Raw genomic sequence first — 27,509 nt, forward strand, 5'->3', positions numbered from 1 at the left:
TTCTCAAACCAGCGCTTCAGAGGCTGGCACAGGGCTCACGGTGTCTCTTATGGTTAAGGAAGGAAATCAATGCAATTTCCACTTTTGATAGCCTTGGAACCATCCGCATTTAAAATACCTTTTTATATCTTCCTTCGCATGACGACAGCTAGCCAAGGGCTCACTTAATAATTGAATAGGCTTTGATTGACTTGCTTCTGGGCTGGCTCGGGCCTCCCCGGTGCCTGCCAAGTCGACACGATGGGTGGGTCCCTCACACACCCTTTTTTTTTGTATTCATTCTTTTTTTTATTGCTCAGACAGAGACTGCACACTTTGCTGGAGACTTGACTGAAAGGAGCTTAAGTGCTGAAGGATACGAGCAGTGGCCGTTAATGAGATTAGAGCAGCGTTCGGCCAGCGCAGAATGCAACTCCGATGTGGGTGTAACGGTACATTTATTTCTCCTGAACAGCTTGGTACAGGTTCGGTGTGCCTCTCGTCCCGGTGCGGTGCGCCACATCAACCAAATGGCTACAGTCCTGTGAGCCTAACGCAGTCTAATTACGCTCTGACTCTTGGCAGGCGGGGAGCAGGAACTCAGAAGTGCAAGTTCTGCCCGAGTGTTGGCAGTTTGTCACTCTCTGTCTGCTGGCTTGGCTTCTCTTACGCGTTGTTATACAGGCGGGGACAACCAGGGAACGCCATCCCACAACACTCCCTGTTTTTGAAAGCATCATGGTTTTCCAATAAATCGGAGCATCACTGGACAATGACTAGCACGCTGGGTAATCACTACTGGAAGTAGCGACATCAAACATTCCCCCGTGGTGTTTAAGCAGCGACTCGCTAAGACCGCGACGATGTCAGTGGGAGACACACAATTGCGGAAATGTTACCATAATCAGAAAATAATGGTATTGCGGGCCAGTCACAATACGATGTTCCTGCATGTGCACAGAGATGTGTTTGTTGCACATAGCTGTTCCTGTTTGTGCCATTCCACATAGCTTTTTTTAAATTTATTTTTTACCATTTGCAAATGAGAATGCATATATTTATAGCAAAATACTAATAAATCAAATCTTGGGTTTTTCCCCCGCTGTAGTGGAAACCAAACCGGGGCACTACTGAACTGTGAAACTTTACGCTGCTGAACGCAGTGTCAAAACACAGCGTCAAAACACAGCGTGCGGGAGGGGCAGAAAGCAACTGAAACCTCCACAACGGGAAAGCAGCCAGCAGCAGCTTTCCTCCTGTTTGCATTTTCATCACCTGTGCACAATCTTTATTTTTTCTTTTCTTTTTTTGTCATACCATTCCCAGATGTCACTTTAGATTTGACTCGCTGTTTTGCATTCCAGGAAATGTGCACTTTCTGTATCGAGGCATCCAGCAATAACTCGAGAATTCAATGAGTGTGTTCAACTGGGAATCGGTGTTCCCAGTTGATGTCATCCACAGGAGCAGTGCATTAAAAATACCCTTAAACTACGATGTGCAGACTTTGAGTTCAAGCAATTTTTCTTAAATGAACGTGCCGCCTTCAAAATAGGTTGAAAGAATACATTTGATGTTGACTCTTGAGTAACACCTTTTATTCAACTTAGACGAGGCAACGCTGAGTGATAAAGTAACATGTATTACTTTAAAGCTTGATATTGGTGATACAGTGTAATGGCGCAATATGTGTGCTTGGTGCCTCCGCACTGGTAAACAATGGATATCCTTACTGGTGACCGGGCCTTCTGATGTGCGAGGCTGCTTTATGCTGCGCCGCTACCACGGCCAGCACCAGGCGCCGCTCTCGCTGCAATAGTAGATGGAGTTTTGGTGCCGCCAAGATTGACATTGTTTGCCCGGTTTGTGAAAATGGCACCAAAAACTCTTCAAGCTTTCCATTCCGCTCACATTTCTCTCTCTCTCTCTCTCGCTCTGTTCTTCTTTTCCTCTCCAGCTGAGGATGACGGGCTGTGGGAGAACGGGCTTTCCTATGAGTGTCGCACGCTGCTGTTCAAAGCCATCCACAACTTGCTGGAGCGCTGCCTCATGAACCGCAGCTTCGTTCGCATCGGCAAGTGGTTCGTCAAGCCCTACGAGAAGGATGAGAAGCCTATCAACAAGAGGTACGTTGGTCCCACTGGTCCTGCTCCCAGTTGGCCCTCCTTCATGGCAGTGCTGGGAATTGGCACGTTATGTCTCTTGTGAGGTTGCGCCGTGGTCTGGTCATAATTCCTGGATTAGAGCGTTCTGTTCCCACTGGCCACTCTTGATGCACATATACGGATGCTCTGGACAGAGGCAGATATTAAACGGCATATATTGTCCTAGGGATTTCCTGATCATGTCCTACGTGCCTCTGATCTTGATTCAAGTGTGTTATGAGACCCACACAGTCTTTATTTATGATCACATTCAAGCTGCACCGTGCATGCTCAGCCCAGATTTGGGCCATCACGATATCCAAGATTTTTGCTAAATGATTATCGTGGGCGAAAGAGTTTATAATAACGATATTATTGCGATATGTATTACAAATTTGATAGTGAAAAAATTATAATTCTATAGCTCAAATTCATCTTTAACCTGGCTTATTGTGTGTTTTGTCTATTATTATTTACTCTTTTTAATGTAGCGGTGGAGAGTGAGTCTATAACCATAACTGTACAAAATCGTGATCTATCTGTCATTTTTGTATTATAAATATGATCTCAATATTTCTTTTGACATTTACTTGTGTATCGTCAATGTTGTGACAATTCTAGCCTCGAGCGAGGCTCCGTTAACATGAGTAAATGGCTTCATTTAACATAGTGCTGCACCACAGTGGTTATTTATCTCCAGCATCAAGTAAATATGGAAGTTCAAACGGCGTTTCCAACCAACAGCATGACTTTAGAGGCTTAGCTCAACACAATGCTCTTGTTTTCATACCCAAAGAGCAGCACAGCTTGCCTTCACATCACCATGTCATTAGTTCAGTTAAAACCGCTGGCTGCTGTGTTTTCATTTTCCTGGGCCCTCGCTTGCTTGCAGGTTTCTTTGCATCTATATTTTTTCTTTAGCGGAGCGCACGATTACACACTACTGACAGCTCCTGTATACCCAAGGCAAACAAACGTAGGGTTGTAAACAGACCTATGTATCCAATAAAGAAAAAGAAATGTCTGGATTGATCGGCGGATAAGCTCAGGACTTCCCTGCATTGTGCACTCCATTCAAGTAGTGATATGAGTACCTGTCTGACTACTATCCTTCCTCTCGCCCCGAGTGCGTCCGTGTACAACTGAGACGTCCTCCACTTCCTCTGTGCTATCTGCTGAGCTGGATTTCTCCCTCGGTGTCTGGGCTTATTGATAAGAGAAGGAGACGCAGGGTGGTGAGGAGAAAATTGCAGCAGTTGTTAACCTCCACCAACTCCCCGACTCTCCCTACCTCACCCCGTCTCCACATTTTACACCCTGCTATTGTTTGGTGGCTCATCTGGTTTTGAGAAAACTACAACTGTAGTGTGATGTGTGACAGGCTCTGTGCTCGCATGTGTAGCACCTGCAGATGAAGAAGCAGACAGAAGCTTCTGAATTGTGAGAGGCTCTTGCTTCCAGACTCCCAACTCTGTTATGTGCATGTTTCGGTGTTATTGTTTTTGGGGTTGTTGCCAGATTGACCAGTCAGGTGACTATGGGGGCCTCGCAGCGACATGATCTTGTCTTTGCACGGACACACACACACACACACACACACACGCATATGTGTGTGTTTGTTTGTTTTGCGGGCCGGCTGCTCTGTCCAGGATAGAAATGGCCAGAACTCTGCTCTCTGCTGTCAGCTTGTCTTTATCAGCACCTCGATGAGAGGTGGCAGACCAGAGTTGCGGGCGTTAACGCCGACTCTTTTGTAGGCCCCGCATTCATCGACACTGACTCTCACCCGTCAGGACAATTGTGATAGATTTCCACTCAACTGGCAGAATAATAGACAACATAATACTGAAGAGCAAGCCACTTCTCTTTTAAGCCGACATTCATGGCTTGTTTTAGTTTTTTTGCTGTATTGCCTCTTAACCCAGTACGCTGATCACAGAGGGCCCCAGTCAAGGAAAAAAACAAAAAACAATGGTCTTTTCCTCTGCACCGGAATTCACAGACCTCTCTCTCTCTCTCTCTCTCTCTCTCTCTCTCTCTGTCTCTCTCTCTGTCTCTGTCTCTGTCTCCGTCCCCCCCCCCCCTCCCCCCTTCATCCCCCTCTGCTGTCAGAGCAGACTGGGCAGGTTATAAATAGTGGTGCAACCACCCTGAATCAAGGATGTTTTTCCTCTCCCTTTGGTGTGTTCTGCTGTGCTCCGGCCACGCTGGGATTTCGACAAACAAAGCACCGCAAAACTGTGACGGAAATTTACAAAACCCCTTTTGTGTTTTGTTTTTTTCCTCCTCCTTTTTACTGCGGCCAGACCAGCTGGTTTGACAGTGAAGCATTTCCTGAGCTGTTATTGATGTGAGGCGGTGGTATTTGTAATATATAAATCCTTTTTCATGCGTTTTCGTCAACACGAAGATGCTCAAGTTTGTCCCACCAGTGCTGCCATCAAGAACTCAGCGTTCACTCCTTGGGGAGACTTTAATGTCGGCGCTCTGATCTCGCATCTGTCTCAATGACTTGCCGATTCCACCGGGAATGCCATCGAGAATTTCCGGGGAATTCCCACTCTTATTGTCCAGTGAACTCAATCTGTGCATCGAGTCACGCCTGGGCATTCTTGGATACATTTCCTTCCTCCCTTAACACAGAAACACACATTCAACAGATTAGTGAACGGTGTTCGCCATCACCTCATCTGTCTCCTGAAAAAGCATCTTGTTCTCACCTTTCATGGACAAGGTCGGGCGCTCGTTAGTATTGGCTCTTTGTCTCAATCACAAATGGATGAACTACAAGCGTATGAACTATGTGCAACTTCAGGCATGTTGGTTAAGGGGATCGTCTTGATTGGTTAGTCAATTATCTTATAACATTGTACTAAATTGAATTGTTCAGGGTTTTGGACAGTTGCTTAGACAACACCCTTGATGACATCACCTGCTTTAGGTCATTTTGATTAATTAATACCAGTCTTCTGAACCCAACAATATCAAATTTAATGAGAGCAACCAAATCAGTGGACTCGAAAAATGATCGTTAGTTGCAGCCCTAATGAAACAACCTAAACAGTTTTGTCTGCAGTTGTTTTATGAATTTGTGGTGCACTCGTCACTCAGGCTGGTCAAATCTGATCAGAAGGCAACTCCTCTGCAGCATCCAGAGTCTCCAGTTGGTGGAGGCTGTGGCCAGCTGACAGTGTTCATAACTTCAACCCCAGACCTCAGCCTGTGTTAAAATGCTTACATCATCTCCCTCTCTCTCTATCTCTCTCTCTTTCTCTCTCTCGCTCTATCTCTCTCACTGCTCTTTCTTTTGTGTGTGTGGTTAAGCAGCAGGCAGCAAACTGAATTCTCAAGAGTCTTTGATATTGATAACCTCTATTCATGCCTCCAGTTGTTCATATCTCCTTTTCACTTCAAAGTTATCAGGAATGTGCCATATTCTTTCAGAGACGTTTGAGGCTACATTCTGTCGCGTTTAAAGGAAATATTAAGATCAAATTAACATTTTTTTTTTAAAATATGTTTAAAAAAAAAAAATCAATCAATGCCCGGTTAAAGCCTTTGTTTGTTAATGTGAACTGCAAATGCAGCAGTGTGTGTTGATTACAGCTGACAGCAATTCTCTTTGTCTGGAGTGCAGGCGGCTCCAAGTTGTGCAGCGTGGTTGTTTCTGAACCTTGTGCTGCTAGGTAGACTGGCTTCAGCAAAGGGAGAGAGCGGGAGAGAACACAGGGGAAGGAGGGAGGGAGGCAGGGAACGAGCAAGGCAGAGCTCCTCTCGGTTGTCATGGCAGCAGGGAAATGCACCATGGGATCGTGTGTTTCCAAGGTGAAGCGGGATGCCCACGCTCTATTGGTCAGCTTAAGGCAGACTAAGGCGTTGACTTGCTCCTAATTGGCTGCATTCTCAAAATTCTGAGCAACGCTAAATCCTGCCTGCTTTGATGTTTCAATTTGATCGGGACAAAAGGGATCATGCGTCTTTTTATCTGCTTGATATGCGCTCTGTTTTTAAAAAGGCATGGAACGTCGTCCCGCCGCGCTGCAATCAGAAGAGGGTTGGATTACTACTCCACTGTACTCAAATATGTGTCGCCGGCTGTGCATTTAGCCGTTGTTGTCTGACAGAAAGCATCATCAACAAATCAAGCTGTTATGAAACGAGGCCAGTGTGCAGCGGCTCACATTACAAGAGCGAATGGTAATGATTTGAATGTAAAGCGTAGTTATACAATAACAAATATGCCTGCGTAAACACATGCGTTTTTTTCCTGCAGGGCTGTGTTGTGTTGCCGAGCACATTCTTCTTCTACTGTGTTGGCCCGATGTTGGGAGGCGTGTGTGTGTGTGTGTGTGTGTGTGTGTGTGTGTGTCCTGGTGCGCTGTGGCAGGCAGAAGCAGAGAGCAGTACTCTGCTAAGTAGGACAGTGCAGGATAAAGGGCCACTGCCTCCAGTCTGGGGCTAAAGCGCTAAATTTATCCCCTCTCTGCTCCCAGCACAACACAAACACACAAGGAGACGGCCACACAAACATGCTTGTCAACAATCTGCATGCCAGCCTGGTCCGCACAGAGGGCAGTCGGGGAGTTGGCACGCGGGCTTTTTTCGTTGGAATTATTGGCGCGAGACACCCAAAAAAGTGCAGACGGATGAAACTGCGTATCGGACATGTAGTGTGCACGCAGACTGATACTGCTGATGTAGATGTACAGGACAACTCGGCACATCTCCCACGTACCCCTGCCCCCCAACACTCGACCCCCCACCCCCTGGGTTCCCCTAGACTTCACCAGTCTCTCTAGCAGCAGGGAACTCCAGGGACACTGGGCTGTGTGACCATGTGACCCGGCGCTCTGGATATATCATGTTGCTGGAGAGATCCTGTCCAGAAGATAAATATGGCTCTTAAAGGAAAATACCAGTGTTTTTCATTGGCATGGATCATTTCCTTAATTGCTGCACAATTATGTTATTAATAGCCCATTGCTTCTCTTTGGTGCTGTGATTTAAAGCAACGTCTTTTGCATCACTGACCTTCCAAAGAGCCTTCAATTGGGCTGCCAATATACTTACTGAAACCTCATGCCCCCCATTTTCAAGGCGAACCATGTTATTTATTTTGACTGCACTTGTTCAAAAAGTATTCATCCCAAGGAAGCATTTCTCTTAGAAAAATTGGTTCCTCTCAGTTGATAAGGATGGATAATGTAAGGTACTGCATTTTAAAGGCCTGGTTATTATCACAAATTAAAAACTAACAATAAGCAGTGAGAAAAATGTACGTCAACAGAAACTAAGTAGGGATGATATATTTTTTTAATGAAACTAATATATTTAAAAAATGAATAAAAAAAATAATTCCCCATGGTGACTGACAGCAGCGAATGCAGATGCAGCGGCCAGCAGCTCTCATGGACTCCGGTACATTTTTGTTTTCATTTGTTGCCTTTTTTGTACCTGGAGCACATACGGGCTGGAGCAGTGATACACTCACTCATCAACGTTGGAGACGGAAGCGCTGGGATTGGATTACGTGCAGCGGACCTTGAGACGATCGCTGTCCACGGCATCCTCTGACCAGAGAGCCCGACCGGCTGGACCTGGCTGATGTCCCCTCATAGGAAAGTGGAATGGACAAAGTAGGATCTGCTCTGGCCCAGCAGTGGGAGCTCCAAGACCGTTGTGGCCGCACCTTGTGTGAAGACCACGGCATCCCGGATCGGCAGTTTTGAGCCATTCCTACGCAACTCTTTGATCATGCATTTTGTATTCATAAGTAGCTCCAAAAATCCATCTGACAATAGTTTTTTTTGCAGAGGAAACTTGTGCTTTATCTCCTGTGGCTGGCCTACACCATACGTCATCCCTGCAGCGCTCTGTTACATTGGCACATCTCACGACACCGTGTGCACAGTGAGCAAAATGCAAGTAGTGTGAGGATGCAAGCAAAGCTTTACTGTTTTCTCACCAATTACCGCTTACAACGTGATCTAGAGGTCTCAAGAGAAGAAGGAATTCATCTCATCACTAAAGTGAACATGGTCTCTTTGTGTCGGAGCACGGAGGAAACCCGTATTGTGGAATTCAAGGGTAGAGGCAGGGACACGTCTCTGTCTTCGCGAGGGGAATCCTGTGTCCTTGCATTTCCTCTGCCTCCTCTTTGTTCCCCCCGTGCGCCACACAGCCGCTGCATTCCTCCCATTCCTCCTCTGTGACCAGAGGCTACGGCAGAGTTGGGGCCGTGCGAACCTCCGAAGAAGTCGTCATAGTTAATCCGTCACGCGTCCCTCCCTCTGCCTTCCTCCCTGTCCTTTTCTAAGTAACCGTGATTGCTGTGGTACTGTCTTTAATCCAGAGGTTCAGACAGATGGCCACATTTAAAACTAATCCCTCATGTGGCGTTTGACCTTTCACCTCATCGCTGTCGACTACAAGGTGACTGCATTGTATTAACAGATTTACAGGATCCTCGCCACAGCGCATGGCAAACTCCAGAGAAACCTTGAAATGAAGTTACTCCAAACTGTTTAGATTCTCTGCACCGGCTAATAATGCGACTAAAGAGTCCTTAAGACACACCTGAGAGTTGCAGAATACATAATCCGGATTTAGAGCCGGGGATCAGGGGGCTGTAAGTGGTCTCGTTTTTATGTTTCCCCTCATTGTTAACATTGCGCAGCCATCAGCCAAAACAACTGACAATGCCTCCTCTGAGCTCGATTGGTTTTATCATAGGATTCTTTCGGTGTTTATAACAGTGGATTGATTCCATTTTCTAGAAATGCATTTCTTTTTTGTGTTTTTTTAATTTTTTTTAATTTGAAGTAACTGTAAGACGTGAATGTCATGCAGTGTAAGTGGAGTGAGGCCAAATGCATTTTAACATGCAGCCTGCTGGAACACAACGTTGTGGCTTTCAAACCGATCAGCTGAGTTGAGCTCATTGCACACGTTTTTTCCAGCTTTGTTAATGGAACACAATAAAAACCCACTGCCGGTAGTTGTTCTGATGTTTGATTCTACATCTGTGGGTGTTACCTATCTGCTACACACTTGATTCTACTATTTGAGAGTGATTAGTGTTACAGGTGTTATCAAAGTGTCAACAAGTAAACGTCCGCTGCCACAAAGAGCAGGGGACAATTGATTAGTCTCCTTTCTTGTATTGTACTGAGGCCAACACACACACAGATGACTGACTTGGAAAAAAGCTTACATAATCTTGTCCACTGGCGCTAATGTTACAAGCTAATACTATTAAAAAGTATACGGGAATATACTGTGTGTCTTATCTCCCTTTCAATTTGGTCCATCAAAAAACATTTGGCGAGTCCAAATAAAGCACATGTCATTTTTGAGACGTTTCATCATCAATTCAGGAAATGTTTGCATGAGCAGCTAACATGGTATTGATGTACGTATTGTGGCATTTCTGCAGGTTGATAATTTGTTCAGTAAAACACGGGGATTATGTCGCCCTGTTAGCCTTTCCTAATTTCTCTGGGACACAGTTGGGAAGTCCCACAAATATGGTCATGGCATTTAGTTACAGTTCTGTGTCCCAGCTGGTGGTCGATATTTAAAGCACAGTAACTGCGGTATAACGTGATTTTCAAAAAGCGTTTCGGCTCATTTAACAAAAGAAAAGGAGCAAAAGTAGGCCTCGCCTTTTGTGAGTTAACTGCAGAATCCCAGCTTTAATCCAGGATGAGGCTGACTAATTGGTCATGGCTCTGGGTAATGAAGCTTTTTATTATTACAGCCCCACATTTCATATCACTAATAGCACGATGACCTCACGTGAGCACGGCTAAAAACAAGCTTAAAACGCCACCTCTCTTCCACTCCACTGTGCCATTAAAAGTAGGTGGTCCACTGTCGGGTTGCTAGGACGCGTTATGCCACACGGTTGGAGATGGTCTGCTGCGTTCTGCCTATGCACAGTTTGGCTGTTAAATGCATATCTCACTGCAGCGCAGAAGATGTGGCATCGCAATCACAGAGCTGTTGCAAAGTGATTATGCTTTCAAAGGTATCTGGCTCAGGTTGAGACGGTTGCTTTTTAGCTGACAGCAGGTGTGTGTGTGTGTGTGTGTGTGTGTGTGTCCTAAACTGGGAGGGTGCTGGAACCTGACTTGTCAAGGTTATGTCAGTATTACCTGTATCTGTGTGTGGCTATGACAGGCTTGCAGAGGATCTGATCTCTCCACTTTAGATTCACTCGTCGTTCTATCACTTTCCATTTCTCTCTCCAAATTTAATCCGCCGTTTTATAAAGAGGCTCACCCCTTCTTCCGTTTGTGGCAGAGGGAAATCAATTCAAAGTAATAGAGCTCCGAATGTGTGGGCATTAAGAGTTTCAGTTTAGTGTTTACTCTCGCACCTAGTGTCCTGTGTGAACCGCGCGCTAAAGGTGCACCCGTGTGTGTGTGTGTGTGTGTGTGTGTGTGTGTGTGTGTGTGTGTGTGTGTGTGTGTGTGTGTGTGTGTGTGTGTGTGTGTGTGTGTGTGTGTGTGTGTGTGTGTGTGTGTGTGTGTGTGTGTGTGTGTGTGTGTGTGTGTGTGTGTTGCTTTCGCAGCAGACAGTGTTGTTGTCTCCCAGGTGGCCAGACAGTAGGGAAGATATTATTGCCCTGGAAATGTGTCCTCTAATTCAATGCTGTTTACCACCTCCCTCATTTTCGCGCCTTGCTTATTATTTGTCTTAACGCTCTTTGGTGACACCTTCTTATTTAATTAAATGTACACATTTTCACTACCTTGAAATAATCTGATGGCAGGTACGGGAACAACAGATCCCAAAGCTCATGCCTCGGATCACAGCGTGGTTTTGAGACGCAGATTGGATCAGCAGGGGGAAAAAAGACAATGTCGATTAACCTTATTGGCCGATACAGATTAGTTTAGTTGTTTTGTTTAGTTCTAGCAGCTGGTATACAAGGCTCTATACTCCTTGATTTTTAATCCGTGTGAATGACAAATTAACTACGTCCGTTACATCATTCCAACAATAGCTCCACTGCCTCCTCGCTCCTTCCAAGAAACCCGTTTGATAACTAACCACGGCTTCTTGGCAAACTCTTTTACCTCACTGTCCATAGTCAAAACAATGAATCCCTTTTCACGTGTGGGGGCTGATTGTTATTGTAATTCCAGAAACATTGTTTGATGATTTTGTGCCAGAAGCGGTGCCCATGCCAGCCCGTCCTCTCACTGCAGCGGCGCGTGACCAGTCAAAACATGTTGACAACAGGCTGCTGCACATGACGGATATCCATGTGCTCGACAGGCCAGAGGGGGCTGCTGTGTCCGGCGAGGCCAAATGGCCAGAGGTGGAGGAGGGAGGGGGGGGGGCACTCCTCCTCCTCCCAGTAGTCGGGTCGCTTGCTGCTGTTGTTGTTCTCAGGAAGTGTACTCCAGCTAACCGGAAGCTCAGCTGTGGAATGTTCCAGCTCCGCAGCCTCCGTCCTATTTCTCGTCTCTCTGTCTTCATATCTTTCACACACCGTCCTTTGGCTTTCATTTGACTTTTGATTCACCTTAAATCACCTTTTAAATATACTGCGTGCATGTGCATTTATCTGATGCCTTAAAGCCGCAGCAATAATATTCAGTATTATGCAGTTCAACCAACTTTACAGGAATAAATACCTCAACGAAAATGCCACTAATGCATGAAAAATGGGCAGTAATGTCATAATAATGCAATCCAAAAATAAGTGTGTGCATGGCGTTATAGTAGCTCAGACCGTAAATGAATGATTTGGGATGCCTTGTCCCTGAAGATTTACATGGGCAACTGCTTCTTATTGCCATGTGCTGCAACGACAAGCCACAAATTAATAACGGATAACTCACGGAAGGTAATGAGATGATGTCACTCTCAGTTATTGTTCTATTCAGACAGAACAATCCATCACTGCTATTGTCCACCGTTGTCTAATAATTATAACAAAGGCTTTCATTGGGTGAGAAATAATTCTTCCAAGAATGAAAGTGTGAGCAAATCGACAGCTTGATAGAAGGTTGGTTTGATTGGTAAATCAATCTACAGAAAATTAATTTGCAATCATTTTGATATTTGATTATTTATTTTTTTCAAAAGAAGAAAATGTCTTCTGTTCTGATGATTTGACACCATCTTTGACTGCAATGCAATTCTTAAAATTGTAATTTCTTAATTTTTATACATTAAAGTATAAATCTGAGACTTGTTTCTCTGTATTTTGCTTTACCTGGACTTCAAAAAATTATGGAAATAATCCTCAATTGCATTCATAGAGTTTCAGATTTGTGTCAAACAAGCGGAATATATATTGTCCGGTGCAATTTCCCCGACGTTCGAGGAAACATGAAATCGATGCAGTCCGTTGGTGCAGGTAGTGTGAATAAGCCGTCGTATCCATTTAGTGTACTTCCAAAATACACGCAGTAATGTGTACATCCATTTTTGTAAATACATGTCATATCAAAACTTTGGGGCGATTTTAAATGGCCGGTCATCTGTTTGTGTGCTCCACAACAGACTGCCCATTTGACACTGATGGAGGCTGTCAGTCCCACGCTGCTCCCTCCCTCCCTGCCGCCGCACAGAGCTCCGCTGGCCTTTGGCACCTCATTTCCATGGCATGCCAGCTGAAGGCAAATGTGCCCACCTGCCCTCCTTTGTATGTGGGCCACGCTCCAAATCCTCCCTGGATTATCTTATTGTCTCCTTACCGAGCCAAAGGCCGCCGGCCATTTACATCCGAGAGGTGAGAGCGGGGAGAGTGCCCTCCGTGGACAATCACAGTGGCGTGGAGGCGTACGCTGTTGTTGACGGCGAGGAGAGCAGATCAGAGAGCAGCCCGGTCTATTTGCCAGTTAATGGACAGAAGAGCAGAGGAGAGGAGAGGGGAGTAGGAGGAAAGGTGGAGACGGAGAGAGAAAAGATGATTAAAAGATCTTGTGGCTTTTTTTTTCTTTCTTCAGGCTCCAGAGGTTACCCCTCCCTCCTTTATACTCTTTCTCAACACGGCCGAGAGACGGCGATCACAACGTGATGCCACGCATCTCATTAATGAACAGCGTTCTGACAAGTGTCTGGTTGTTTTGAAGCTCGTTTAACTGGGTACACATCTCATTTTTTCTCTCCATTATTAAAATTATATATTTAACTCCTCCTAAAAATAGAGCAAACAAACAAGAAGAGAAATATTTGGTTGTTTGAAGAGGGATTTCGGCGTCGGTCCATTAGCTCATGCACAGCGTGCTGCTGACAGGTGGTATTTTAATCACACACACACGCACAGTTTTCTGTGGTACTCAACAGTAGCCACACGGTTTTTACCTTTTTTTCCTCTTTTTAAAAAAAATGTAAGCAGTATCTTGCTGAAGGGGAGACTGCATTCTAAAATCCCCGGGAACCCGAGTCTTGAGGCAGGTTTAACCCGCAATGTGTCATGGAGAAGGGCCCCCCGAGGGGGTCCCTCAGGGGGATCCTGGGGGCCCTTAGGTCGAGCAAGACATAGTTTCCAAATGAAATCATAAAAAAGAAATTCTGTTAAGGCAGACCGGGGTCGTTACAGGGACGCACGCCGGTGTTCAGTATGTCACTGCGCCCGGCCGGGACTGGCTGCTTGCTGTAGCTTCATATTTACAGCTCAGACGTGAGTGATGTCCATCTTCTCATTCAAGTCCTGCGCGCTGTCCTGCGGCAGACTTGACCGCCTGTCAAGTACAGCTCGAGCCGAGATTCCACAATGCCACAACCTGTTACAACTGTCAGCGTCCTCCCCTTGCTGGATTAGCCGAGTTGGGCTGCGATCGGACGTTAGCCCGGAGCTGACCGGGCGGTGGTCCGAGCTGCGATGGCTGAGCTGCGGTCGCAGCGCTCCTCCGGGGCAAGTCGACTCCGTTTCAGGGACTTCATGCCCGAGCTTTGACACTTTGACAGAAGGGAACCAGTGACTGACTGTCGCATCTGATCATTTCCAACTCTCTGCTCTGTTGCTTGATATTTCTCACTGCCTGTAGGTGACAAGAACAACGTTATAGTTATATGTATTAACGTACGAATTTCTGAAAGGATAATGAACGGAAACTAACTAAGCAAGAGTGAATACATATATTCCCCATAATGTTGAGTGGTTCCCTTTTAACACTTTAACACTAACTTACCTAACAAGTGAGCGTATTGCTTAATCATAAACTAAAATAAATGTGTATATTTTTTTGGAGATCAATGATATGTACTCTACCGGCCGTAATACTATAAAAGAAAACACTTGTTAAATCAGCTGTTTGTTTGCGTGAACAGAGCAAGAAACACTCCGATGTACGGACAGACTGACTGGACACAGGAAATGTGTCATGATGCAGCGAATTTTTGTTGATGTTTCGGCTCCCGATCGGCCAAGTGCTCGCCAAGTGCTCGCCAAGTGCTCGCCAAGTGCTCGTCAAGTGCTCGTCAACTGCTCGCCAAGCACCTGTTGACTTTTGAACCACCCCTGCTCTGTCGGCAACCACTCTGCAACTTAGTGATTTAAATGTTCAGCTGTTCAGTCGGTCAATAGTGAATACAAATCACGGCTTATAAGGAGACTGGCGTCCAGTCCTAGCTCCAGTGTCCCATGTGACCTGAAATGTTAAAGTTGCGTAATACAAATATTTGATGTTTCATGCAAGGAGACGAACAGAATTCTGAATAACGAGGTGACATTTGGACATGTAAAGTGATATGCTCACATAGAACACGTCGTCCTCTAACCACGGCAGTAACGTGATCATGTAGCATGCAACAGCTTGCACATCTGCTAATCTTCTTAACCAATCAGCTGACACCAACGGTATTGTACCACATTTTTAATCAATTCTCTACAAACGTGTGCGTGCAGAGAGTCGGGTTGTACTACTGCCTGCTGAGCCACAGATGGCAGCCCTCCACCTCAAGCTTCCAAGTGACGTGTGTGTGTGTGTGTGTGTGTGTGTGTGTGTGTGTGTGTGTGTGTGTGTGTGTGTGTGTGTGTGTGTGTGTGTGTGTGTGTGTGTGTGTGTGTGTGTGTGTGTGTGTGTGTGTGTGTGTGTGTGTGTGTGTGTGTGTGTGTGTGTGTGTGTGTGTGTGTGTGTGTGTGTGTGTGTGTGTGTGTGTGTGTGTGTGTGTGTGTGTGTGTGTGTGTGTGTGTGGTCAGTTTTGCTTTGCGTGCGAGAGAGCGGTAGACTGCTGATCTGTTGACGGCTGCAGAACACTAGCGACACATTTTGTCTGGCTTTGTTGTCGTATATTCGGCACTTGCTCTTCCTCTCCTCCCTTGTCTCCCCCCCCCCCCTGGTACATAAATGCATGGTTTATGACTTTGAAGTGAGTCTTAAATAACCCCAAACACCCCCTCTTTAGTCTTGTTTCACTCCATGCGTTGCTAATGAGGAAGACTCCTGCCTGGCTACGGGTCCACTCAACATCTTCACTTTTCTACTTTGCTGCTTCTCACACATGCTCCAGCTGATTGGTTGACGAGCTCTGCCCCAGGTCTGGACGCTGTTGCACGCAACACGTATTTTGCTTTAGGAAGCATCAAGAGTGAATAGAATCGTCACACAATCCGACTTGCATGTTCAACTAAGTTATGATATTTGCAATCTAACACTATTGTACGATTTTAGACTGAGGCCTCAGTCTTTTTACTAGAATCTACCATTGAAACACTTTGCCGATATTTATCACGTGCAGATAATATTTGACAGTCTAGTCTAAATTTTCCTTCAGTTTTACAAAAAATAGAATTGCTTGTTACACTTTGTGGCACAAACATAATGGATTTTGGAGGATTGTACTGTAAAGTGGCGTTCCTAGCTCAACTCTAATGTTAACTTGGGATGGGGGTTCTTGTTCTGTGCAACATTGTTCATCTCCGGCTTCAGCAGTCCCGAATTAAAGGGCGCTCAGACCAAAAGCAGTCCTGCGTTAAGAGAAGGCGTGCGTTGGTTTGTGCCTCAGGCTCAAAGATGCCAAAACCCTGCAGAGCAGTTTATCAAATTGTGACAGGATTCTGCAACTGTGGAAAATCATCATGGTAGCGGTAACCTTTTCTCTTTCATCGAGCCGATAGCGAGGCAAACGGTAGAGACACGCCGTTGTTATTAAGTAATCTACCAGGTCTTTGATTGCCCAGGACCTCACATTGTGGTCTGGCAAAAGTCAAGTCGGGTCCAACTGTTCTGCTGGGCAACGCTGCATCATTTGACTGCACCAACCGAGTGGACCCATTCAAATGAGGCGGCTGTGCTTCCCTCATACTGTGCTAATGTCATCCAGATTGACAAATTAAGTGGACATCTTCCGTCGTTGGTTTTTTTAGTGTCAAACTTCCCTCTCTAGTCCCTTTTTTTTTTAATGTGCATCTCAGCAAGGAAGCACCGTGTGGAAACCCGGAGAGGGAAGTTGGCGCTAAAAAGACCATCACTTTGGAAGATGCCCAATTTTGATCAGTTTAATTCCGACTGCATTGGCCTCGCATTGGCTTCTGCAAAAAGTGGCAGAATGGAGGGCTGCTCCATGGCCAGTGTAAACGGGAGGAGTGTTCACAACGACCAGCAGAGCTTTCGACGCACATATAGGCATGTCAATATTGTATCATGACAGGAAAGAAATCTGAACCAATCCTCAACATTTCACAGTGGTTGCAGTCCAATACCTGAACACGTGCATGTCTAATCCTCCCTCTCGTTCTGACTCACCCTCATTGGCCTACTTGCTTCCAGCTGTCCAATTTAAATATCATACATTCATAGCCATTTACTAAGTAGCACCACCTCATTTTCACATAAAAAAAAAAAAAACACAAGACACGTAAGAGAAATGTGAGGCTCTGGGGGGCTTAGGGCATCTTTCCTCTACGTAGGTGGTATTATCTTCTTGAAGTGTGCTCTCTCTTTCTCTCTCTATCTCCATCCGCCTCGCTCTCCCACTCCTGCTCCTTCTCTTTAATCCTCTGCAGAGTAGGTGTGCCAGAGAGAGAAGACTGATATTTGCTTATCCAAAATCCTCGGCGGAGGCAACCCTCTATGATCCACTTCCAGATTCACAGCGTTTTTTGTAATTCGCTCGTCCGCAACTTGCACAGACTCTCGCGCTCTCTGCATTGTGTGTGTGTGTGTGTGTGTGTGTGTGTGTGTGATGTCCGAGGATGGGCGGAAAGAGGGAAAGGACTCTGCTCTGCCCTCTCTCTTTCCGGCTGCCTGGTCCCTTGCTTTCCTTGTCACTTTTTGTTGCGTGCTGTTGAGGTCAGACTGACACAGGCCGGTGTTGTTTAAAGAGAGGGGGAGAGAGAAACTGTAGTAGCTGAGTGTATTGGCTAGAAAGCCAGGGTTAGTCCGGGCTTGCCCCTTTGTTTCATTACACACACCGCTATCCAAACCAGACAGACATGCCACCTGTCAGTCTACTTGTCTCTAAACTCCAAGTTCCCATCCACATGTGCCATTTATTGAGGTGATTACGCTGTAAGGATGCACAACTTAAATGATCAGAAAACATTTGACACAGGCGCATGAGGCGTCTTTGTATCACCAGAAGGCACATATTAGTAGCCTTATTTTACTCCCTTGTGACGACTATCTCGGGCTCAATCGCTCCGATCAACAGTCTCCGTTTATGTTGAAACCGAGTGAGAGGAGAGATTCCCCTCCAAAAAAAGTCAGGCCTTTCTGTCGCTACCTTTCCCTGCCAACTCTTTTTCTTTTTTTCCCCCTGTGAGCAGCATCATGAACCAGACTCTCTGATTGGCTCCCCTTTCCCCCACAGCAGTCACTTCTCCACCTCACACTCTATCGGAGTTAATCATCGGCACACAGTAGTTATTTTCAAAGGTGCATGTTAAAGTGACGTGATCCATAATGACTCATCTCTTTTCCCCCTCTTCGTCCTCTCAGTGAGCACCTATCCTGCGCCTTCACCTTCTTCTTGCACGGGGAGAGCAATGTGTGCACCAGTGTGGAGATCAACCAGCACCAGCCCGTGTACCATCTGACGGAGGAGCACCTCACTCTGGCTCAGCAAGCGTCCAGTCCCTTCCAAGGTAGGTTTCTTTTTTCTTGCTTTTTTTTTTCGCAGTACACTGCCATTACTTTGCGAGCAGCTCAGAATGCACTGGGGGAAAGTCCAAATGCACTGTCGGAGCTAAAGCAATTAAAGCAAACATGTTACACGGCAACAGCAAACACTGCATCATTCGGGAATTACGCAGCCCCCCTTTGGGCCAGTTAGAAAGAAATGCAGAATATAACTTGAACCTCCTATGTAATTATGGCGTCTTGGCTTGTCATAAAAAAAAAAAAAAGACAACATAAGAAGAAAGCTTGTAGCTGGTACACATCATGCCAACATGTTTACTGAAAAGCTGATCAGCAGCTCAGTGGCTGGATAAACACACAGGCAGTGTTGTGCTATAATGTGTCACTTTGATTTGACCCTCAAGTGGAGCGCCACACAGTTATGGCGAGACACAACATTAACCTCCAAGTATGCGTGTGACAGATGAATAAACAGAGTGATTTTTGTGGGGGTGAATAAATCCTGCTATGTCTTACTTGTGCTCTCTTTAGTTCTTTGCTTTAAGGCGGCCTCGGAATTCTTCATTCCAAAACAAAAGTAATACATATATGAGCTGTGATCATTTGCATGCTGCAAACGGTGGCTAAAATGTAGGGTTAGATACATATTGAGGAGGATATTAGTAAAGCAGAGTGGCTCAGTCGGACCCAAACTGTGAATATGGGAAGAATTTCCATGCTGGCACCACAGCAGCTGTCTTGAGTATAAACTCTAAAACTTAAAAAAAAATGGAATTATCTGGCTTTGCCTCGCTAAAATAAATGTTTTAATGCTAATCAGACATTGGAAGGTACCGCTCTAACATCGAGTGGGCGTGCTGCCGATACGTTTACTTTCAGGGAGCCAATTTAACTGCAAAAAGAAAACCTAAACATGGTTTTGTGCGCACATTACTGCTTGTGATTTAATCTGAGAAATAGCATCTTCTAAAACACAAGTTAATCCTCAGGATTCAAGGACCCCCCCCGTTGCTCCAAATAACGTAAGGCTAAGGCTGTTATTTAGCAAAGCACACTGCCTGTTGGCCCAAGGAGATAAGGTGGAATACACTCGAGTAGATAAGAGAATTATGCTTTCGGAAGCGTTTTTCTTTTAAAATATTTCCTTGTTAACGTTAAATGCTCAGCGCAAGCGTATGAGTGTAGGTTTTATTTAATTAGTTATATTGGTAAACTGTGTGTGTGCCGTGTTGGGTGCTGTTGCCAAGATAATGTGTATACAATCTTCTGTCCGGCTGTCTTTCATTACAGATTGGCATGCAGCCAAGAAAAAGCCTGCGTAGTCACTTTAAATTATGGTGACGTGTAGCTATAAAATGTGTGGCTCTAATGATATTCCATCATTGGCTCTAAATTCATTACCCCACCCTAAACCAAACACTATATAATCCCAAAACCATTGTTTGCTTTCATTTCCCCTTCACACAGAGAAATGTTAATGTCATAAACATTTACTTTGTGGTAAAAAATGTAGGTAGCTCTCTAAACAACACAATTAGAATAAGAAGGAAAGTACCACGCACTCACCCTGATTTGTATTTGGAACATAGTGAGGTATGAACATCTCCCTCATGCATTATTTGGCTGTATATTGCTTACTTCCCCTGATCCTTCTCCAGCAGATGTTACATAAGTAGACCCTGTCGTTGACTTTAAAGGAGCACTTTGCCCACAAGAAGACCATTTGTACATCAATTACTCACCCTGTGTTACCTTGAATTCTTGAAGAAAACGTTGCTTCTCTCGACAAACCCATGCGTCTTGGCTAAAGCCTAACCGTTTGAAGTACCGTGCTCAGTTCATCCGTGGATACATGGGACTTGGATTAGACTGCACAAGTTGGTTGAGAGCGTGTAAACAGATATTTCATATGGTTTTGCAGTCAGTAAGTACGTTCCCTGTGGAGGCATGCGAGAAAATAAGTTTTTTCTTTAAGAATTCAAGGTAACACGGTGTGAGTAACTGATATGCATCCAGTTTTGTGGCCGAAGTATTCCTTTAACAACGACAACAACATGCCGCCTGTACCAGACTCGAGACAATACACTCATTGCAAACACACCCACGTGGTTCCAAATAGAAATGCTACTTCGAAAAACTGACAAAGGAGCACCTCATGGGACATTTAATTATTTAGTCAATGACTTTACCATCAAAATCTTCCAATTCCTTCATTTTCTGTATCCTAAGTTTACCTGCTCATGCTCAGTTAGACAGACCCGATTCAGCCCTCCCCTCTCCCAACACCCCCTCCAGAGTAATAACAGCCATCTCTTCCTCCACTCACCACAGTAATTCCCGTATAGCCCACCCATTAACTGTGTAGAGCTCTCCTGGAGGGAGGTGATAATGTCCCGCCTAGTTACAGACTAGAGGCTGGGATAAAAATAAAACGATTATCGGATCTTGCCGTATGGATCGCTGTAAGGATACTGGTGGGGTTTCCTGGTCATTTAGGATGATCAGATAGATCCCCAGCCGCCAACTAGTAGATAGTTACTTATGGCTCATTTTATTGGTCAATGAATGCCCCTTTGCCTTTAAAATGTCATGCTCCTCCACACAGACACACGCACCTCCTACTCTAATGTCAGATAACATTGCTTCAGTAGAATCTTGAAATGTAACGATTCAAATTACAAAATGCAATAAATTCCCCCCTCCCTCCCTCTGCGTCTCGGTAGTGTGTGTGTGTGTGTGTGTGTGTGTGTGTGTGTGTGTGTGTGTGTGTGTGTGTGTGTGTGTGTGTGTGTGTGTGTGTGTGTGTGTGTGTGTGTGTGTGTGTGTGTGTGTGTGTGTGTGTGTGTGTGTGTGTGTGTGTGTGTGTGTGTGTGTGTGTGTGTGTGTGTGTGTTTTACAATCAGCACCGGCTGTGTGTTCTGTCATCGAGTACGGCGAGTGTCAATACACAGGTGTGTGTTTTCACCGCCGCAGTGCATCTCCTCCTGGCTAACCAAGCATAGCGTCGAGGAAGGGCTGACTTCCATCCCCCTTCACCCACCCTCCCCCTCACCTCTGCCAAGCTTGGTTTACTGTGCGGCAGAGCGCTCCGGCAGGCAGACCTCTCCAGGATGTGACCTCATAAAAGGGCGCAGAGTGAATGTAATGAACTCTCAGCCCATTACACTGATCTGAGCACATTTGACATGTCTTCAGGGAGCCAGAGATAGGCTCACAGTCAGAGAGGGAAAGAACCAGAGGGGATGGAGGGGAGGGTGTGGTGGGGATGTGATAGAGGGAGGGGAGAGAAACGGTAAACTATTTCCATAATTGTGCTGAATTTGATCTCTTTTCCTCAACTGGCCTCAGGTTTTAGGAGTTCGTGCGCGCGCAGCAAGAAATGCAGAAATGAAAGTTGGGTTGAATTTAATCGAGGGTATATGATCGACCATCGCTAGATGTTGTTGTGCACCACGACATAACCTTTTGCTCTTCCCTCTGCGGCTTCATTTTTGCTGACGCAGTATGTTCTGTGGGCTAGGGTGAAACGTTATTCTGATGGGCATCCAGAATGCATTGTCTCTCGGCAACATAGTAGCTATAAGTACCGGCCTCTGCCTGGTGACCTTATTCCACCTGCCAGTCACTACCAGATCTTTGTGATTTCCAGTTAAAAGTGTGGTTTGACGCTACAGCAAACGCTGAGAGATACAACAGGAGAGGTTTATTTGTTTCCAGCGCAGTCCAATATACTTGCCTTGTTTTAAAGGCAAGTATATTTCATGCTGCGAGTAGTTTTCCACTCAAAAGCAGGGCAAAGTAAAGTTTGTTGATGACAAGGAAATGCCATAAATGACATGTCTTTGTGTTTTGTGGATGCTTTTTTGATGAGCAATGATTCATACATTGTTTCCTGTGCCTGCTCCACAATAGAAGAAGCCACTCTGTGGTAGTAGGTAGTAATTGGTAATTGTTAATACAGTTCTGATATGGTGCTGAGAGTAAACACTGAGGCCCATATTGAGATACGATTGTGCCGGATTGATCCCCTGTGAATCCCTCATGCTTAGGAAGGCCATCTGAAACCTGCCTGGGAATGGTGGACTCCGCCACTACCAATAAAAACTATATATTGAGGAAGTTACTACTTTAAATATATTTAGTGAGTGCAGCAAATAACATTGTGTACCATAAACATTATACCATTTTTGTTGTTATTTTTGCAATAACTTTTAAGTGTTGTAAGGATCTATGAGCTAATGTATCTCATTTTCCTTTTCCTACTCCCCCCGTTGACTCCTGCCATTTTCCCATCGTGGAAGCTGTCCTTTAGTCCAGCCGCAGGATCAATACCTGGGGACAAAGGCCACCCAGTCTAGTAAGGACACAGAGGGGCCTTAACTAATGCTCACTCACACACCCAGCCGGTCTGCTCGTACAGTGGAACCATTTCTGTTCCCCCTCTCCTCATTCAAATGCATGATGCAGAGAGTGGATGCAGAACAAGCGGAGAGATTGTGTGTGTGTGTGTGTGTGTGTGTGTGTGTGTGTGTGTGTGTGTGTGTGCGCATACGCGTGCACGTGCGTGTGTGTGTGTGTGTGCGCATACGCGTGCACGTGCGTGTGTGTGTGTGTGTGCGCATACGCGTGCACGTGCGTGTGTGTGTACCTAAGAATTATATGCATATGCTTTCCGTGCTCGTATGTATGCATTATGTATGTAGTTTATGCTACTCTCTGCTTGGATGTAGGTCTGTTCCACAGGCAGACTGATTGGCTCCCCGTGTGCTCTCAGTATGTCTGTACAGTCAAGTGTATTTGCCGAGGAGTGGCCCTTTTTTATAAGCTTCTGTTTATGGGCTCTGAGAGGCCACCGCTTGCCAATAATTGGCGTCTGGATTGCTCTCCAAGTATTTGGCGAGTCAGACGGGACCGTCTGGGTCCAGCGGTGCTCTGGAAAGGTCGCTGCTGATTCGGCCGGAGATGAAAGCATGTGGGGGGAGAGAAAGGGAGGATGATTAATTAGATTGTTGCAATAGTAAAAAAAATGGCAAAGAAGAATAAAATATGTAAAGTAATAAGAAGGTATGAATTGAAAGCTAGAATGTAAGGAAAGGGCATAAGTAAGCACTAATGATAGTAAGAACAAGAAACGGGAAAAGGGAAGTGCAGAAGGTAAAGGATACAGAGTTGAACAAAAGAAGTATCTCTTGTTGTCAGTGATGAGTGAGTGAGTTTAGGATGTCCTCATGCTGACTCCTCCTCTCTTCTCCTCTCCGCCCTTTCCTTCTGAATAGTGATCCTGAGTCCTTTCGGCCTGAACGGGACACTGACTGGCCAGTCGTTCAAGATGTCAGACCCGCCCACCCAGAAGCTAATACAGGAGTGGAACCAGTTCTATCCCATCAGCCCCAGCGCCAAGGATGGTGTGTCGGAGGACAAAGCGGAGGACATGGATTGGGAGGATGACTCTCTGGCCTCTGTGGAGGTCCTCGTAGGTCAGTTTTTGCAATATCGTTTTGTGAGTTGACCTGTTTTTAAAATGCTTTTGGTTTTGACTGCTTGGGTTTCTGTGAACCTTCTCGCCTCTGCATGTGCAGGTGGTGTGCGGATGGTGTACCCAGCCTGCCTTGTGCTGGTGCCCCAGTCAGACATCCCCGTTGTGGCCCCTGTGGGGTCCTCCCACTGCACTGCCATCTACTCGGGTGGCCACCAAGTGCCTGCTTCCCAGCGAGAGCCCGCCCTGTCTTTGGTGACCCTCACCCCTCCCACATCGCCTGAGGAGGCACAGACAGGTAGTGGTGTAAACACAGTGTACATTGTAGGTATATAGGACCATAAAGACTATATAAAGGGCGAGGGTTGCTTTTGATTTGATCCGTCATTAAGAAATGTCAAATGTTTACCCTGCTCTTTCCCTCCCCCAGTGGACTCTCACTCGGCCCAGAAGTGGGTTAAGATGCCTTCATTGTCTGATGCGTTCAGTGTGGACAGAACAAGTCATCACGGAGGCAAGATTCCACGCCGGCAAGCCAGTCAGGTGGTGGAGCGCGTCTGGCAAGAGTGCAATATCAACCGAGCCCAGAACAAGTAAGTCCTTTTTTTAGTAGCGCGGATTGATCAGCCAATGCTACAAATGAAAGTTGAACCCAAACGATTGTCTTTGTGTATTGACTGAGGCCGCGGGAGATTAAACGGGCTGAGAGAGTTCCCTGTGTCTGGGAAAACATCAGAAAGTGAGCAATTATTGAGAGTTTGAAAAAAGTAAGTGGGAGGGTTACGGTTTATGTAAATGCGGCACAAAGGCATACAAATGAGATGCCAGAACGACCTCCATATAAACCTCTACTCACCTGTCTTCCTACTTAATTGGCGAACTGTAAAATCATCATCAGCAGTATGTTCAAACCATTTGCTGACTCTTTCATCTCAGTAGAGAGGACCAGCCAGCCTCTCCTGACGGTACTTGTTTTTGTTTTTTTAATGAGCACTCACACGTTATTGGTGTAACAAGCCGAGTAAAGAAGAGCGCGGTTGTGCGGCAATGCTCAAGTGCTCTTCGAGAGTCGGGCATCTCATTTTCAGTTTAAAACAATACAATTAACACAACTACTTGAACTGTTTCAAGGTTCAACACAAGCCCAAATGCCATGCCTGGTTAATTAGGTCTAAATGAACTTTGAATGAGGTGTGTGTTTCGCACTGGAGTGAAGCTGCTAAATACTTGAACATTCCCTGACTCTAGTCTATTTAATTTTCACTGACTTCTCGACAACCCTGTTTCCTTTCAGTGTCATTTTCCTGCACCTGACTGCACATTAGTCATTAATGCACTACATTGACAAGGTTTTCTATAATGTTCTATCGTTCGTATAAAAACCAGCCAAAAATACCAGAGAAAGCTACATGAAACTAATAGTCTCTAGTAATTAAAGTAAGGGTTAGCTTGCCGTTTGTTTTGTCACATGGTCTGTTGTATTATTCACCATCGGTGAATCTGACACTTTGGGAGCAACCCGGGATCTGTTGCCCTTTGACCAAGCACAGAACGTCGGCTGGAGCTTGTCAGCCTAAATATTCTCACTGCAAGCAGGGCGATGGAGTCTACCTCAGCACAAAGCCAAATACCAAAGGAACCTCAGAAAGGGTCGTGCACCCTTTTTTTTAGGATTTTGTGAGTGGTGTTTCGAAAAAAAAAGATAAGAAGAAAGAGGCTGAGTCTGTTCACATGACTAACGATACTCACAGACGAAATTAGCCGTTAGTAGAATTGTGTTTTGAAATTATTTCCCTTCCTCAGGCGAAAGTTCTCAGCTGCAACAAACGGTACCTGTGAGGACGAGCGGACTGAGAAAGCGGGAGTCTGGGATTTTGTGGAGCATTCACAGAGGTCATACTGCAGCTGTTCCAGGTCAGTCACTAATCACGTGGACATTGTCCAGCATGTGCAGGTATTGCTCATACGTGTGCTCAAAAGACATTTCAAAGAGGTTAAACAGAGTCTATGGAGCACACAGGGCCGTAGTCAGCTAAATATCTGCAAGTTATATCCACGTCTAGACCGACAAAGCATATTATTTTTCAATTCATCACTATTTCGTCTAAGTGACAGCCTTGCCCGGGCTGACACCTCTGCCGGGGCTGTGTGTTTCTGTAAGTCAGACATTTTATATTCCTGCACTGAAGAATTTGAGGGAGAAAGAGTAGCATGACCTCTGATGGAGCACTCAAGGGATTCTGTGGTGGATAATGGAGCGTGCGTATTGCATCATGCTCCCAACGTTGATGTACAGTGTATGTATGTATGCATGTATGTGTGTGTATATATATATATATATATATATATATATGCGTATATATATATATATATATGTATATATATATATATATATATATATATATATATATATATATATATATATATATATATATATATATATATATATGTATATATATATATATATATGTATATATATATATATATATATATATGCGTATATATATATATATATATGTATATATATATATATATATATATGCGTATATATATATATATATATGCGTATATATATATATATATATGCGTATATATATATATATATATGCGTATATATATATATATATATATATATATTTGCGTGTATATATATATATATATATATATATATATATGCGTATATATATAAATATGTATGTATTTATGTGTGCATATGTATACATTTATGTGTGTGTGTGTGTGTGTGTGTGTGTGTGTGTATATATATATATATATATATATATATATATATATATATGTGTGTGTGTGTATATATGTTATACACAGTTAGTGCTTGCTCATTAACTATGAATCCTATCTAAATAGATTGTTGCGTCTGTTTTGATTGGTTGACACAATTCGGAAATCCGTTGCACTTGGCGTTTATTATTTTTTCCCACTGAGGGAGAGGAGAGCCGGCTTGGGCCGTAGACAAGAGCAGAGTGGATTGGGCCAGTCAGCTGGAGCATGCTAATTTGTTGGAAGCCACCCAGCACTTTGGCGACACAGATATGGGAAGCTGTATGCGTTGCCAGTTTTATTGGCCATTAGCTTTGTTTTGTAGATGGAGGCCTGCTTATCGCGACATCTAATTGTCAGCACACGCTAGTATCCTGGCCATCAAAGAGACAAAGCGTCCTCATCAACACCCTAATGCACAGCAGCAGCAGCAGCAGCAGCAGCGGGCTGAGTGGTGACCGAGTGACGGCGAGGCTAAAGGAACACTGATGTTGACCCATGAGACAGATGGTGGTAGTGTGAGCCAGCTGGCTCTGTCTGTCAGGTGGTCTCAGGTGAGGTAGTCCACAGGGCAACCAACAGATCCTGATGACCACGGCGAAACCTTGTTATAGTGTATTCCAATGTATCATCAGAGCAGCCTCATTTGAACACGCCGAATAGACAGTAGAGCTGAGAATGAGGTATTTATTTTCTTCTGTCAGCACTTGGGTTATTTGCTTTATTGATTTTCTTTTTGGATGTTTTTTAAAAAGGTAACGGATAGGCTTTTAGGAGATGCGATTTGTTCATGAGTGCGAATGGTAATGAAAACTATGAATGTGCAATAATTTGTGTATTTGATGTTGCAGACAGCAGTCGCACACTCGTGCCTCTTATTTGTTGTAGGTGTTTTTTTTGCTAATTGATTTGAGATGAATAAGTGGGCCTGCCACTTTACAGCTGAGAGGATTTTGTTACTTGTTGTTTTCTAGAAAAAGCAGATGTGAGGGTTCAGAGGGAGATTTTTCAGAAGCTAGCACAAGACCTCTGCGTTTCACGACAATAAAACATTCTCATTCGGCGTCTTCATCTCTGTTGCTGTTT

At 44.9% G+C, this 27,509-nt stretch overlaps 1 protein-coding gene across 2 annotated transcripts in view; it reads left to right on the forward strand.

The window, feature by feature from the left end:
- med13a (mediator complex subunit 13a) overlaps positions 1-27,509 on the forward strand; it is a 67,995-nt gene that overhangs the window by 16,147 nt on the left and 24,339 nt on the right. Inside the window, exons 4-9 of one of the 2 annotated variants that reach the window (XM_034549550.1) lie at positions 1,937-2,105; positions 18,029-18,174; positions 23,446-23,646; positions 23,749-23,946; positions 24,076-24,238; positions 25,449-25,559. In XM_034549550.1, coding sequence (XP_034405441.1) covers positions 1,937-2,105; positions 18,029-18,174; positions 23,446-23,646; positions 23,749-23,946; positions 24,076-24,238; positions 25,449-25,559 — 988 coding nt within the window. The remainder of the gene's footprint in view (positions 1-1,936; positions 2,106-18,028; positions 18,175-23,445; positions 23,647-23,748; positions 23,947-24,075; positions 24,239-25,448; positions 25,560-27,509) is intronic. The other variant, XM_034549551.1, reaches the window with a different exon arrangement.

The sequence above is a fragment of the Cyclopterus lumpus genome, chromosome 14 (assembly GCF_009769545.1).
Source record: "Cyclopterus lumpus isolate fCycLum1 chromosome 14, fCycLum1.pri, whole genome shotgun sequence".
NCBI lineage: Eukaryota > Metazoa > Chordata > Actinopteri > Perciformes > Cyclopteridae > Cyclopterus > Cyclopterus lumpus.